This window comes from Taudactylus pleione, unplaced genomic scaffold (genome assembly GCF_031769625.1).
Source record: "Taudactylus pleione unplaced genomic scaffold, aTauple2 ptg000279l, whole genome shotgun sequence".
Lineage (NCBI taxonomy): Eukaryota > Metazoa > Chordata > Amphibia > Anura > Myobatrachidae > Taudactylus > Taudactylus pleione.
Genome location: NW_028284681.1, coordinates 1,823,468 through 1,837,820, shown reverse-complemented (window position 1 = coordinate 1,837,820; position 14,353 = coordinate 1,823,468). Strand labels below are relative to the sequence as shown.

Sequence of the window (14,353 nt, the reverse complement as noted above, 5' to 3'; positions counted from 1 at the left end):
TTAGGCTAGGGAAAGGAGGGGTTAGGTTTAGGCATTAGGGGGGGGGCTAGGGTTATGGACGTCCCCGGGAGGGTTAGGTTTATGGAACTAACGGGGGAAGGTTTGGGTTAGACACTGGGGGGAAGGTTAGGGTTAGGCACCCCTGAAGGAGGGTTAGCGGGGGAGAGGGGAGGGTTAGATTAATTACCTCCGCTTTCAGGATTTCCTCCGCGTCGGGCTAGCGCTGTCGGGATTTGAATCGGCGGCTACACAGCCGTCGGCATTTCAATCCCATTCCCTGCTTTTGCATGTAGCCCACAAATGCTGGACAGCTTTATTTTTACACTGCAATTAAGATTTCAGTGCGGGCACATCCCTCCCAAATCGAAATCTCTCTGCACACGTTAAATCTGCCCCACCTGCAGTGCTGCATTGTTTTACCAAGATGCACAGTTACTTGCGCAATCTTACTCTATTCCCAACTCTGAATCAGGCCCTAAATTCTTCAGTATATCTTTGAAGTTGCTGCCTCTGCAGAGTTGTGTGTATGAGTAAATAAATATGCCTGTTTCAGATGGATATTTTGTGCCTAGTAGAATTGGTGCAAGTGCACCCTGATAATAATTACAGGTATGACACCAAGAGTATGGATATGGACGGTCTGGTTGCAGAGCTGTGTACGGGCAAATATATGTATACATGCCATGCATGTAATGTGGGAACAATTACGACCGACTTGTGCTCACCTTTGCATCCGCCCCTCAGGTGTTTATATACCTTAATAAACACTTATAACATTCCAGATGGCAATTCAGACTTGTCACACCTTTTGTTTGTGTTTTATGTACAAACACGGGCTCTGTGCAGACATTTTAATACAAATTAGCACACAACTCCATAATGCAGTGTAATAGGAGGGCAACAAAATTCAAAAATACGCCAACATGCATTTAAATGTTCATTATAGATCTAAACATCCGACCCAAAGGAGGAACAGTTTGGAAGGAAGAATACATAGGGCGATTTAGATTATTTAGAAAAAATATCCATCCATCCAAGAAAGGGACCATTAGTAACATAGCTTTAGTGACTCAGGTTAAAGGTGTAATTAACTTTCCCATATTTTCCCATGCTACATAATAATCTTCTGATAATGCCTACAAAAATTATGTATCAAGTTTTCTCAAGAGACTAGGAGTACAGAACAAAGGGCGGAATGTATCAATCTAAAAAATGCAGTCGCACCTCTGCAGTTTTAGGAGGTTTACTGCAGTACATATGGTTCCCTGTATGCAATAAAATGGTCTGCAGGTAATGCCACGTTGTCCGTTGCCTATAGAAGCCTATGGGCTTCTTACTGTAATGAGTCCTTTTCAGCTGGACGAGGGCCGCACATGTGCATTAGGACTCCCGGGTTATAGACCTGGAAGTCCGTACTTTGCATCAGAGGTATTGTCCCAAAAGGTACTGTAAATAATCATGCATACCTCTGTTAATAAACGCTGGTACAGTATGCATGCAATAGAGGGCAGGATGTCTCACAAAGCACATGCGATACTTGATACATCCCACCGAAAGAATGTTCTTTTTTTACACTTATAATACCGGTTACATTTTGTGAGTTTACATTTTTTGGAATTTAAAGATCCAATATCTGCGTTCTGTTAGAACTTGGTTGTAAATGTCAGGAGATCAGCTAATAAGTTGAGAGATTTACCAAATTGAGAGAAAGTTCCAACCGAACAGCTCCTGTCACTTTACAAGCTGTGCTAAAAAAATAAGTTAGATGCTGATTGGTTGGTACTTTGGACCTCATTCAGAGCCGGTCGCACAGAGCGTGCGGTCGGTCTGAATGAGGGGAGGACCTCTTGAATTTTCAAGACGTCCTCCTTTGCGGTGGTAAGGCTGTGGGTTAACACCCACAGCCTTACGACCGCCTAAGGTGATGGTCGCGATGGTCAAGACCATCGCGACCATTGGGGCTTACGACGAGACCCTAGGGTAGGGTCTCCCTTGTCGTAAGCCCCGGAGAGCTTTCGGCTCTGTCTGAGCCGGAAGCTCTCCACTGACATCACTAGTGATGTCAGTGGGGCCGCCCCCAAACGGTAGGCGTTCCCATGGGAACTCCCGGCCTGCCTTCCAAACGGGGCGAGCTGTCAATCAACATCGACAGCTCGCCCCCTTTGGATCGAGACCCGCTACGACCGGCGCTGTCGGTCGTAGCGGGTCTCACGCATGCGCATGACGGCGCCGTCATGCACATGCTCTGTGGGGGGCCATCGACACGGTCCGAGCGCATCGGCGCTAACGACCGGGTCTGAATGACCCCCTTTGTCTCCAAAATTTGATATATCTCCCCCACAGTTTTAATTGTTGGTGTAAGTTTTAATTTAGAACATGAACTTATGTTGGGAATGTGTAATAGGTTTAAGACTAAAAAAGCTTTGTTAATTTTTCTAGGGGACCTGAGACAGAAACTTTTTTAGGGCCCCCTGTATTAGTGCATTGCCATGGTAAGTAACTTATTGCAGTGCCATTGGCAAATTAGAACTATCTTGAGCCCCGGTTGTATTCGGGTAATGGGTTCCCCTCTCCTCCCAGCACATACTAACGTTTCTGTTCTGTGACCAATGACCATGCCCCACTCTAATGTCTTCTAGCTTTTGGTTAGACATTCTCTGGAAGCCAAATCTACTTGACCACACAATGAAAACCCTTCTACATAAACCACAGCACTTTATCATTCAGTCATTGCTGTAGAACCGCTGCTATGATAAGATATCATTAATCTCTATTGAGAACACCTGTTCTGTACTTACTAAGAGCATAGCATACCGGAAATGTACTATGTACTATGTTAGGGGTGTCCTGCTCTTTAGTGAGGACAGTACTAACATTTACTATAGAATACAATGATCTCTATGATGCCACCAGGCAATCTAACTGCATCACCCTCGCTCGCAGTGGATGCAGCTGTGTGTACTAGAGGTAAAATGTAACATCCCTATAGCTCTGGGCTTATGGTGTCTGCACAGCAGAGCACACACAGTGCACTGCACAATGGCAGAGTATGATTCCCAAACATTCTACTCAAGCTTTTTTCCATTATTTTCAGGGCATGTTCTTTCCATTATCTGCAAAGAATGATACAATCCCTAACACGTCCCCAGCACTGCACATAAAGCAGAAGGAACGCATGGTATACATTGCACTCTCTGAGTATTTCTTTGATTCGGCAATGTATGCATACTATAAATCAGATGTGCTCAGTTTGGAAATTTCTCATGAACAGGTAAGTGTGATTGCTCTATATGATTTTACTAGCGGTTGCCTTTTTATTTTTTTTTCCATTCTGACTATTCCCTCCTATGTTTCCCTTTCCCTGTGACTACACCTCTGTCCCTTATATTTATATATAGTTCCAGAAAGGTGCGGCACTCTCGGATGAATTATACAGGCACAACAGGTGCCTGTATAATTCATCTGAGAGTGCCGCACCTTTCTGGAACTTTACATTTTGCCGTGGAGGCACCCGGTAAAGTCATACTGCTATACTCTGAGTGCCAGTCCCTCTGCTGTTATATATATATATGTGCAAAGATATATAAATAGATAACCTAAAACAATCAATGCCGTCTGACGATCACCTAAGCAACCTTGATCGTCACGCAGCTCCCAAACAGACCATTCTGGATTGACTGATAAATAAAAATCTAGTATGACATAACATATACATCCATAAAAGATGGTCAAGGTTGAAGCAGAATATAAAAAAGTAATATAAAAAAGTCACATCAAAAATTACCTTGAAAATATGCAACATGTGTTGCTAACGGAATCTCCCTTTTTCCTTATATATAACAAATTACTAAAAGATAGTATGTCCAGTAAAAGATGTATCGGACGAAGTCCACAAATATTGTATTCAAATTCTCCACGGGAATAGTAACCTCTTATGGATATTGAGCTGGTTTAATATGTGTGGGGTCTTATTCAATCAGTTATATCTGATGACATCAATAAAGCTCTTCCAATAGCTACAAATCAGTTGTCATATCCAGTGCTAATTTCCACATCCTCCACACTCCTTTTATTCTCCTGGTTTCGGAGTCTCTAATTCCAGAAGCCGCTGTTAGGTGTATTTCCCTAGCCTGGGACCAACACTTGGTTAGTATAGCCTTATAGTTGTTTCCACAGGAGAGGGAGACCACTTTCTCTTTGAATGTTCCTTTTAATAGGATATTATTCCAATGCTTGCCAGCCACAGTAAGGGTTTCTACGGGAGTACTGGACTTGTCTCTGGCGTGTTTCTCCGCTAAAAGTATCCAGCGGTTTCCCCAGAGGGTCAGTCAACAATGTCAGACAAGTGTCCATATTTATATATCTGACAGCCAATAGAACATTTTTTTCATTAATTACTGATCAGCTGCACATGAATCAATCAGATGTCAGTACTCAGGTAATCATTAGACAGATTAATTTATCATTCGTGATCGTATTTACATGTCCATAAAATACAAGTATGTTTATAACATATGTATAGACTACCAAGATACAAATCTATATATCAACAAAAAGGGAAAGGGAAGAGAAAAAAGGAAAAAGCAACTTTTCCTGGTCTGGTGCACTGATAGGCTTGAATATAGATTAATCTAGTCTCCTCACAAAAATAACTAAAATATAACTTTTATTATGCACTTGTAAAAATATATTATAATAGTGCAATCAGATAAAGGGCGAAATATAAAATGAGTAAAGTAAAGAAAAGTAGGATATATTGAAAGTAAGTGGTTAAAACACCTCCTGCACCTGCCGGATTATACGTATCCTATTGTAAAGAATTACTATTGTAAATTCTATATCTTATCATACACTACATATATCTATCATAATAGTGATAGAATACACTGGTATGTGATATAATATGATATCTATATAAGTGTATGTACACAATCCCCACCAGATATCCTAAATAGTACTGCCCATATGTATAGCTGTTAGTAATATGAATCGTTCCTCGTAGGTAATAGCCTTGTACACATAGATATAATAGGTATATATATTTTTTTTTACTATTGTGTCAACTCAACCAAGGTATCTTAATACCGTTGTTTAAATACCAAGAAGTGTTTATATTCTCACAAGGCACTCAGTATCTATAATATTCAGTAGTCACAAAGCAGATAGTCCTGTTTGTATTTAAATGGATACAATGTTTTATATGAATAGATACCAAGTGTCTCGATTGTCATATGAGGATTCACAAATATTCTTTGTGTACATAATTATTATTTCTCACATATATCATGACGCTATCGGGGCCAAATGTGGTAGTATGTAGTTTATACGTATGAGGGTAACCGCACAGAAATCCCCCACACTTATCAACACCTTAATGTTATGGATAATCACCTTCTTATGGGGAGCATAAGTTATCTGTATATATAAAGAGGAATAATATTAGGCAGAGAGTCACAGTCGCTCTTAATATCTGCTCTATTGGTTCCACTAATATTTTAGGGATAACCAGAGGGGAGATTATTAATACAAGTGTGTATCTTTAGATCATATAAGTATACCACAACACCGCCGACAATAGTATGGCAGTGTTGTTATGGTCAGTACAGTATACCGAGTGTTCTAATCACTATCCCATACGTGGGTGTAGTGATTTGTAATCCCGCATCTGAGTGCGGTGTCCGGCAGCGTGCAGGGAACGCCGACAAAGCAGCCCCAACCACTTACTTTCAATATATCCTACTTTACTTTACTCATTATAGATTTCGCCCTTTATCTGATTGCACTATTATAATATATTTTTACAAGTGCGTAATAAAAGTTATATTTTAGTTATTTTTCTGAGGAGACTAGATTAATCTATATTCAAGCCTATCAGTGCACCAGACCAGGAAAAGTTGCTTTTTCCTTTTTTCTCTTCCCTTTCCCTTTTTGTTGATATATATATTATTCAAACAACTATGTCTGGGGGCACCTCCGGAAACTAGAAATACTTTCCAACTATTGGAGTTGTATAGGCTCAAAAGTAATATTATACATATATTAAACGTATTGACTACCTCAGATTTAAGATTGCTACCACTCAATCAGTGCGGGACCACCTTTGATTTCAAGATACAAATCTCTTTCATTATATATTCTGCTTCAACAGCTCATGCATATATCCATAAATAGATATATGTTCGGCATCACCAAGAAAAATTGCCCCCTCTTTCTATTGTGCACCTTGTTGCCCCTCAATCTTTATCTCTCTTGCTCAGGGGCAGATTAAAGGCCACATGGTCCTGGGGCTGAAATTGCTCAATGGCCTATTGTGAGAAGCAGAGGAGTTGTATGTGGGTGTATACATCCCCTACACGATCAGCCCAATGTTTCCCTAAATACATGAAAGTGGAAAAAACATTACTTTTTTGTGAGGAAAATATGGCTGACTGTGTGGCCAGCTGGACGGCTGCTGAACATCTTGCTGTCATGATGGTGGACCTATTTTTATGTGGAGTCCTGGAGCTGTAGTCCCATTTATCCCATTGTTAATCTGTCCCTGCTCCTGCCCCTTGCTGCCCCTCAGTCTTACTCTCCTGCCCTAGTTCTCCTTCAGTCTTTCTCTACTGCCCATCGTTGCCCCTCAGTCTCTTTCCTTCCTGCCATCAGTGTCTTCCTCTATATTCTGTCTCTCTTCCACTTACCTTTACCTCCAGTCCTCATCTGCGGGCACGTCCTCTTTAGCTGCTGCACCGCAGTTGCCTCTGTCTAGTCATTTGTGCAGGGTCATCGGCCTGGTGGGTGCTCGACCGTCCTAACATGCACCGCATGTGCATGCCTGGTAGGTGATCAGTGGCAGGTGCAGACACTGTGCACGTAATGTCTAATGTACACGTGCGGGCACCAGTGTGATGACAGAATTTAAATCAGCTGTAATTTTTAATATATAGATAAAAGCACGCTAAACATCCATGACAACTGCAACTAAAAAGCTAGTAAAGCCAGTATACGAGTATATAAATAAATATATCAAAGACTGAAAATCAAAGATGAATATTACACATGAAACAACTGGAATGTTTGTATCTAAACTACACCTGTCCATGCTCTTTTACTCCTTGGCAGCAAGTTGCCATATTAAGAAGTAGGTTCTTCAGACATTGACAGATTGGCTTACACTGTAGATATATACTGTGTGGAGTCATACACCGGAACAGGACTAGCGATGTCAAAACAGCTAAACTTACTGTAGCTTCAGATGTTTGCTATTAAATCCCATTAATATTTGGCCTAAAGATGCTAGAGGAACTTCAGCTGCCTGTAGAGGAAGAGGGAGGTAACACCAGTGGCGTCTCTATAATGGGGGCATTAGTAGACTTTGACACAGCGCTAGAGTCAACTAGTGCTCAGTCTTCTGCGCTCTGGCTCAGTACGCTGCCGGGATGAGAGGAGGGGGCCCCAGATGGAGACTGTACACCGGCCCCCTCCTCTCTTAAGACGCTCCTGGGTAATACTTTCGCCTTACATGAGTTGCAGTGTAATGTGAGGGTAATGCTGAACAATCAAGTAGTTCTGAGTAAAATTATTTGGATGATCGGCAATATCATCATATTTAGTAGTAAGTGTGTGGCATTAGTAGTAAATGTGTGGCATTAGTAGTAAGTGTGTGGCATTAGTAGTAAGTGTGTGGCATTAGTAGTAAATGTGTGGCATTAGTAGTAAGTGTGTGGCATTAGTAGTAAATGTGTGGCATTAGTAGTAAGTGTGTGGCATTAGTAGTAAGTGTGTGGCATTAGTAGTAAATGTGTGGCATTAGTAGTAAGTGTGTGGCATTAGTAGTAAATGTGTTGCACTAACTGATTCATTATTAAACCTTCTGGGACACTATTATAATCTGTTTGATTTAACTCTGGATATCTATCATTTAGATGCCTAAAGACCTGGAAGTTTTGCTGCGGACCTCATATTTTGCAAGTCTCATGCTTCTGGTAAGGAGCTGCACACATCATGGAAATAATCATTACATTCCTCTTTCCAAGTGATGTTAATATATGAAAATGTAAATTGTGTAGGATGTAAAGAACTAGAGGTAGCATAGGGCGGCAGAAGCATTTGCCATACATGCAGCTCATATATTACATTTATTTTTTATTCATCAAATCAGAAACATAACAAAGGAAACAAATAAAATAACCTGATTGACTTCCTGAGTATCTCCTGCAGTGGGAGAGTGTATAAATGTTATTATTACACAGTGCATTGGTGATAGTGTATTAGCTATTCCACTGCCACCACTACATAAGCCCTCACAGTGAGTGCGCAACCTGGCGCACCACAACACCCAGCATAAGATAAACTAGGGGGCAGTGCCCGGAAACCATGCCTCAGGGTGTCCTGTCGGAAGTTTCGCCACTGAGCAGTTGCACTATATTCTTCTCCATGTAATGAAGTTACAGGAAAAGTTGCGGCTAGTAGATTGGATGCAGCTTAGAGCACCACATCCTGTGTGCCTACAGGGAATGAGCTAGAAAATATTTATTTGCGTTAATATCCAGATTTCATTACTAGGCAGTTTATAGTGAACCAATTTCTTTTCTTGCTGCCCAAGACAAATGCCCTTTTTCCCCATCTAGTAAAATGGTACGCTGCTTTGTTATTATCAATCCACTGTAATTTAGCTCTAATTTATGTTACATGTAATACTTTTTAGCCACTAATGTATTTGTAACAGATTTGTTCTTTGTGAACATTTCAAGGTTTATGTAATAAGGTGGTACAGCTGTTAAATGATAGAACTTATATAAACCGACTTCATTAGCCCAATAGAACACTGTAACACAGCTTAAAACACACAAGAGACACACATAATAAATACAGTCATTAAGACCTCATGATTAAATTAATCAATAAATTAGACTATACTAAATAGTATGCTGGGAGAAAAACAGGAACGTTTAAAGAGTGCAATGATTCCAAAGTAGTAGAATGCTGGACTTTTAATTGTGACCCATTTTCAGATTCTCTACTACACACCTACGTACACTTCTACTAACTTGAGAGTAGGGAAGACGTGCACATTGAATGGGGCAAGGGGTATTGGCATATTAAAGCACTGTTCATCAGGTGTGCATCAAAATTGAGATCCATGTAAATACTTAGTTATTAATAAGGGCAAACTGCAAGACTACCCGAAGCACAGGTCTGACTGGTCGCTGAGGGAAGCACATTTGTGCCAGTTACACCATAGTATTATATTACATTTATTTATTTTTTTACTACTCGGTGTTCTAGGATGTTGCACTAGGATATATATATAATATATATATTAGTGGGGCAAAAAAGTATTTGGACAGCCACCGATTGTGCAAGTTGTTGCACTTTAAAAGATGAGAGAGGTCTGTAATTTCCATCATAGGTACTCTTCAACTGTGAGAGACAGAATCTGAACAAATAATTCTGGAAATCACATTGTATGATTTTTAAACAATTTATTTGTATATTCTTTCGGAAAAAAAATAAAGTGTACATATGATGGAAATTACAGACCTCTCTCATCTTTTAAAGTGCAACAACTTGCACAATCGGTGGCTGTACAGTTAACAATTTACAGGCTGCACTGTGCTGACATTTCTTTACACTTGTAGGATCCTTCTGTGGCAGAGGCCCCTATGAAGCTAGACCTCCGTGTTTCGACCTCTCCACGGTTTACCATAAAACCAACAGGAACCAGCGTTTCAGTCAACGCCATACTGAACATCTATCTGGTTCCAGCAGACCAACCCCCTGTGCAACTGAGCAGCATGACCATGGTATGGTTCCAGAGATAGTTACACTATGATTGTCAGAGCACCAGAGGAGAAGAGATTAACATGCTCTGGCATTTACTATAATAAATTACTATTTTCTAGAAGTTACCTTTTTAATGTTTATTTAACTTTATAGGTCACTACCCTAATACTTCATATTGGCATTCTTTGGAAATGAAGGATTTCTCCTAAAAGATTCTAGGGTCTATGTACTAAGCCTTGGAAGGAGAGAAAATGAACGGAGATAAAGTACCAGCCAATCAGCTCCTAACTGCCATGTCACAGGCTGTGTTTATGACAATTAGGATCTGGTTGGCTGGTACTTTATCTCCATCCACGGCTTAGTAAATAGACCCCTCTGTACTCCCTTCTGCCTACACAGCGTAAGTAGTGTGCAAATATTAGGCAGGCAACACCGGTTAGTTGTGGTGGAACGTTGAGACACCATTTGGGGAGGAGTCAAGAACTAGACAATGAGCGCTGCTGCAAAATGGCATCTAGACAGAAGGAAGTACGGGAGAAGGGGGTCACTTCTAATAGGGTACTACAGTGAAATAGACCATGACCAGGACTGCCCTCTTTAGTCCACAGGCCAATAAGGAAGTCCTACCACTTTCCCTATAATGTACAGGCCTGATTTGGGGCCTAATCCAGTACACAGCTAGAATTACCTGTGGTCCTTAACTAAAGACTACTGCATTGTAAATATCAACACTGGATCAATTTCTTTCTGTCTGTCTGTATACAGATCTTCTGTGAGGTCTAATGCACACAATCAGTATTTCTCTCCATTAGTGCCCATTGCAGATAAGGTGTGCTATATCCCAGTGTACATGGACAGAGAGGTATGTGTAGCAATCCATTTGCCTATAAAGTAACAGATAATGAAGCTGTGGTTAATGCAGCAGATCACTAACATAGCCGCGCTAATGTAGTACTCATGTACATGAATGCTAAACACCCCTACACACCAGCAAAATGGAGAAGCTATATTAAAAGGGGAAAAAATGTGATTTAAACATGTGTGCAAAACTCGGCTGTATACATTTTCAACAACATTACATATCTTATGTGCCCCCAGGAATCCCGCCTCAATGCCAAGGTGACTTTGAAGAAGACCACTTTACAAGTCCAACTAGACCTCAAGAGGTAATGTAGCTAAACCTTTGGTTCATCTCTGCCCTAATAAGAGGTAATGGGCTATTGCCTAGGTTCACTATCTGAGTGTGTATACCCTAAGGAGCACCGGGTTTAAGGGGTAATTCCATTTCTCAATAATAAAACATATACACTAATTAAATTATCTGTGGAGTTACCCAAATAAGTTGTTGATTATAATTACACACAATAACACCCTGCTTTATTGAGTTCAGAACACTTGTTTATGGTGATAATTGATATTGTAGGGGCGCAAAGTTATATAAATGTCAGCTCCAATCTATTATCCAATCTTGCCCAATATCAAGAAAATGTATACACAAAAGTAAAAAATTTCGGAAAAAAGATCAAAGAGCGCACTTAATAGAAATAGTTATGCATTTACACATGTGTGCATATCCATACACACTTAATAGTCCAAAAAAATGAGGGGCTCTTAAAAAACCGCTTAAAGGGAAACCACTCAATGGGGAAATTACAATTGTGTAAGTTCTGGTACGTTTTGGTTAGTTAGGTTTAAACCTATAGCAGTATCTTTATATCGTGCACATTTACTCCGACGGGAACACCAGAAAATGTGTGATACTTTTAAGAGGTCGACGTACCCGACTCCCATTAAAACATAGCTGAAAAAACACCTCAAGGTATCTAACCACACTACTTACCATTGGGATGCTGGTCCCAGGATTCTTACTGGTTTTGGGATTCCGGCACCGGCATTCTAAGCGCCGGCTTCACCACTGCTGGGATTCAAACTACATCCCGCATATACAAATAGATGGGAATTTTGAGGACACAAACAAAACCTACCTGAATGCTATTGAAGCAATGAAAGTAAATGTGCCTTAAATGGTTGGATTTTTCGTCAGTGTGTTAAAAAGCAGTTACGTACAGGGTACTCAGAAACCACCATGACAGACTTGAGAGCAGGTATCATGTTTTTAAGCCCCAACCCCTCGCGGCAAAATCCCACAATTTGTGCGTCAATAGGGAGGAGGCAGAGCCAATATGATGTGATTCCATTAGACTTGTCATTTGGCTTCGCTCCCTCCCGATTGACCCGCGAATTACAGCATTTTGCCGCTAGGGGGAGGGTCCTAATTACATGGTGCTAGCCTGGTCAGTGGTGTAACAAGCAGGGCATGTGCCCTGGTCGCCGTAGCAGGCCTGGCAGAGGTGGAACGCCATGGCAGCATATCATGAAGTTGCCGTTATATAAGAGTTCCCTTGGCTCTGTGAGTCCCAGGCCAGAATCTCCTCTCTGCGTCTCATCACAGTCATAGCTGGGAATCGATCCTGTACACTTTGATTTGCAGTCAGACAGCTTACCATTGAGCTATCTGCTGTTACAAGTGAAGCCCGTGAATTCTAACTATATAAACTACTTTACATTCTCCTTAATTTAAGTGTGTCTGTCTCCTGAAGAGTCTATGAAAACTTCTGATTTCTTACTTCCTTTGTGTTTCTAGATTCAGAATATACTCAAACAAGTCTGCACTGGAGTCCCTGGCAGTGAGTGAGCTATTACAGTCAGTAGAAAGTGCTCCTTGTGGCTCACTGAAGTAATAACAACCATATACATTTTTTTTGCAGCTCATACCTTTGCAAAGCCCCTTAAAGACTCTTTTGCAGTTAACGGTGATGCCCATTCTTAATGGTAAGACCATACATTCTCTATGATTCACAATGTGCCTGCACGGTATCAAAATATAACTTGTTGCATGAAATGTGTGTCGCAGAGAGAACAAAGAGAGGGGTTGGCATCCCACTTCCCGAGGGTTTGGATTTCACAAGGGAGACAACTACACATCACGCAGTAAGTCCCAGAATAAGTGTGCATGTATTTTTTCAGCGGGGGCCCAGATATGCAATCTTGTTTTCTGCATTTATTCCAGGGTTTCATTCTCATCGGTGGGGATCTGCACTTCTCTATGAGTCTGCGTGAAGTCATTGACAAATATCGTCCTTCCCCAACTGCCCAAGCAGACACAATCCAAGGGTCTAATGAGGCTTTCTGAGACTCACAAAATCTGAGTGTTCCTGGTGGCCACAGAAAGAGGTTCATCTGAGAGACAAATCTAATGTGTCTCTGACTCAATGGCATGCTAAAGTGATTCATCCAAAGCTGCCCCAAAGTCTACAGGAAGCCCCAATCTGTAACAGCCGTGCGGGCAGCAACCTTTTAGAAGAACCTCATGTATTGTGTTAAAGTAGAAACATTTAATGTATATCAAACCACAGACAACTATTTATCACTGCCAACATACAATTTTTAACCATTCTAAAAAGCAATAAGTAATTTAGCAAAAGCTAACTGTTTAACCTATGTGAACTATGACATTGTAACAATCTTAAACTAACAGATACCATACAAAAGAGCCTGATGTAACAAAGATGTCTGTAGCCATGCCATGCCATGACATGGGGTGCACTAGATGGGCTTAGTATTGATCAAACAAATGAACATAACAAAAGCAGGTTTGTCTTATATCATGTGAACTGCTCCTTGTGAACCAATCAAATGTGAAATAAGAAAAACTGCTTCCTAGCCCTACTTATGTACTGCTTACAGTGTTGTATGAACAAAAAGAGGACTGTATATGTTAGAAAACAATCTGAATTGGGTCCAAAAGGCTTTAGTGAGAAGGGAAAAACAATGACATGTACTGTTTTAAAGTTAAATTATAGGAGATCAATAATTGAAAATAAAATCAATTTTATATCGAAAAGGAGTTTAGAAAAAGAATAATATACCAAATGGTCAGAATATGGTGGTTGAGAAATAATATAATAATTTACAAAAGTTATAAAGGAAATTAACAAATTAGTTAAATATCATATACATTATTAATATTCATTAATCCCAATCATATACAGAAAACATATCTGCAGTAATTGAAAAGGTGGTAATTGCTAAACCTCCAGAATATACAAAACAAAGACGATGGTGCTGATCTGTGTCTGCAATGTGGGAATCATGATATGCAGGAGTCTGGCATAAATTAAAAGGACACTTTTCTTATATACTGTGACACAGGGCTGTATTCAAGTAGAGGCGAAAATGTCAGTTTTCACCGTCGTTTGCAAATCGGCCGTCAGATCAGCCGACAAATCGGCCGCAATTGGACGATTTGCGCACGATTTTGCCAAGGATGGCGAAAAACTGCAATTTTTTTGCCTAAAACTGGAGAAAACTTTTCTCCAGCCTAGGGCAGGTGAAAAAATTAGCAAAATCCCTGTTTTGGGGTAAAAGTGTGGGGATTTCTTACAGAACACACTTTGGACATCCCCTCTAATGATACTTTAGCAAAAAAAAAATCGTAAGTTGCACACTTAGGCAAAAAATGACCGCTGAAATTTCGGTCAATTTTTTTTTTTTCCACGAAAAATGCGTTTAACGTATTGGGGCT

At 40.5% G+C, this 14,353-nt stretch overlaps 1 protein-coding gene across 3 annotated transcripts in view; it reads left to right on the top strand.

The window, feature by feature from the left end:
• The window catches only part of PLTP (phospholipid transfer protein), a 61,459-nt gene extending 47,787 nt beyond the window's left edge, over positions 1-13,672 (top strand). For all 3 annotated transcript variants that reach the window (XM_088481922.1, XM_088481923.1, XM_088481924.1), the window contains 8 exons: positions 3,095-3,271; positions 7,908-7,967; positions 9,624-9,788; positions 10,867-10,934; positions 12,413-12,455; positions 12,537-12,600; positions 12,683-12,759; positions 12,839-13,672. In XM_088481922.1, the coding sequence (XP_088338048.1) occupies positions 3,095-3,271; positions 7,908-7,967; positions 9,624-9,788; positions 10,867-10,934; positions 12,413-12,455; positions 12,537-12,600; positions 12,683-12,759; positions 12,839-12,961 (777 nt within the window). In that variant the 3' untranslated portion in view covers positions 12,962-13,672. The remainder of the gene's footprint in view (positions 1-3,094; positions 3,272-7,907; positions 7,968-9,623; positions 9,789-10,866; positions 10,935-12,412; positions 12,456-12,536; positions 12,601-12,682; positions 12,760-12,838) is intronic.
• Positions 13,673-14,353: the final 681 nt, after the last annotated feature.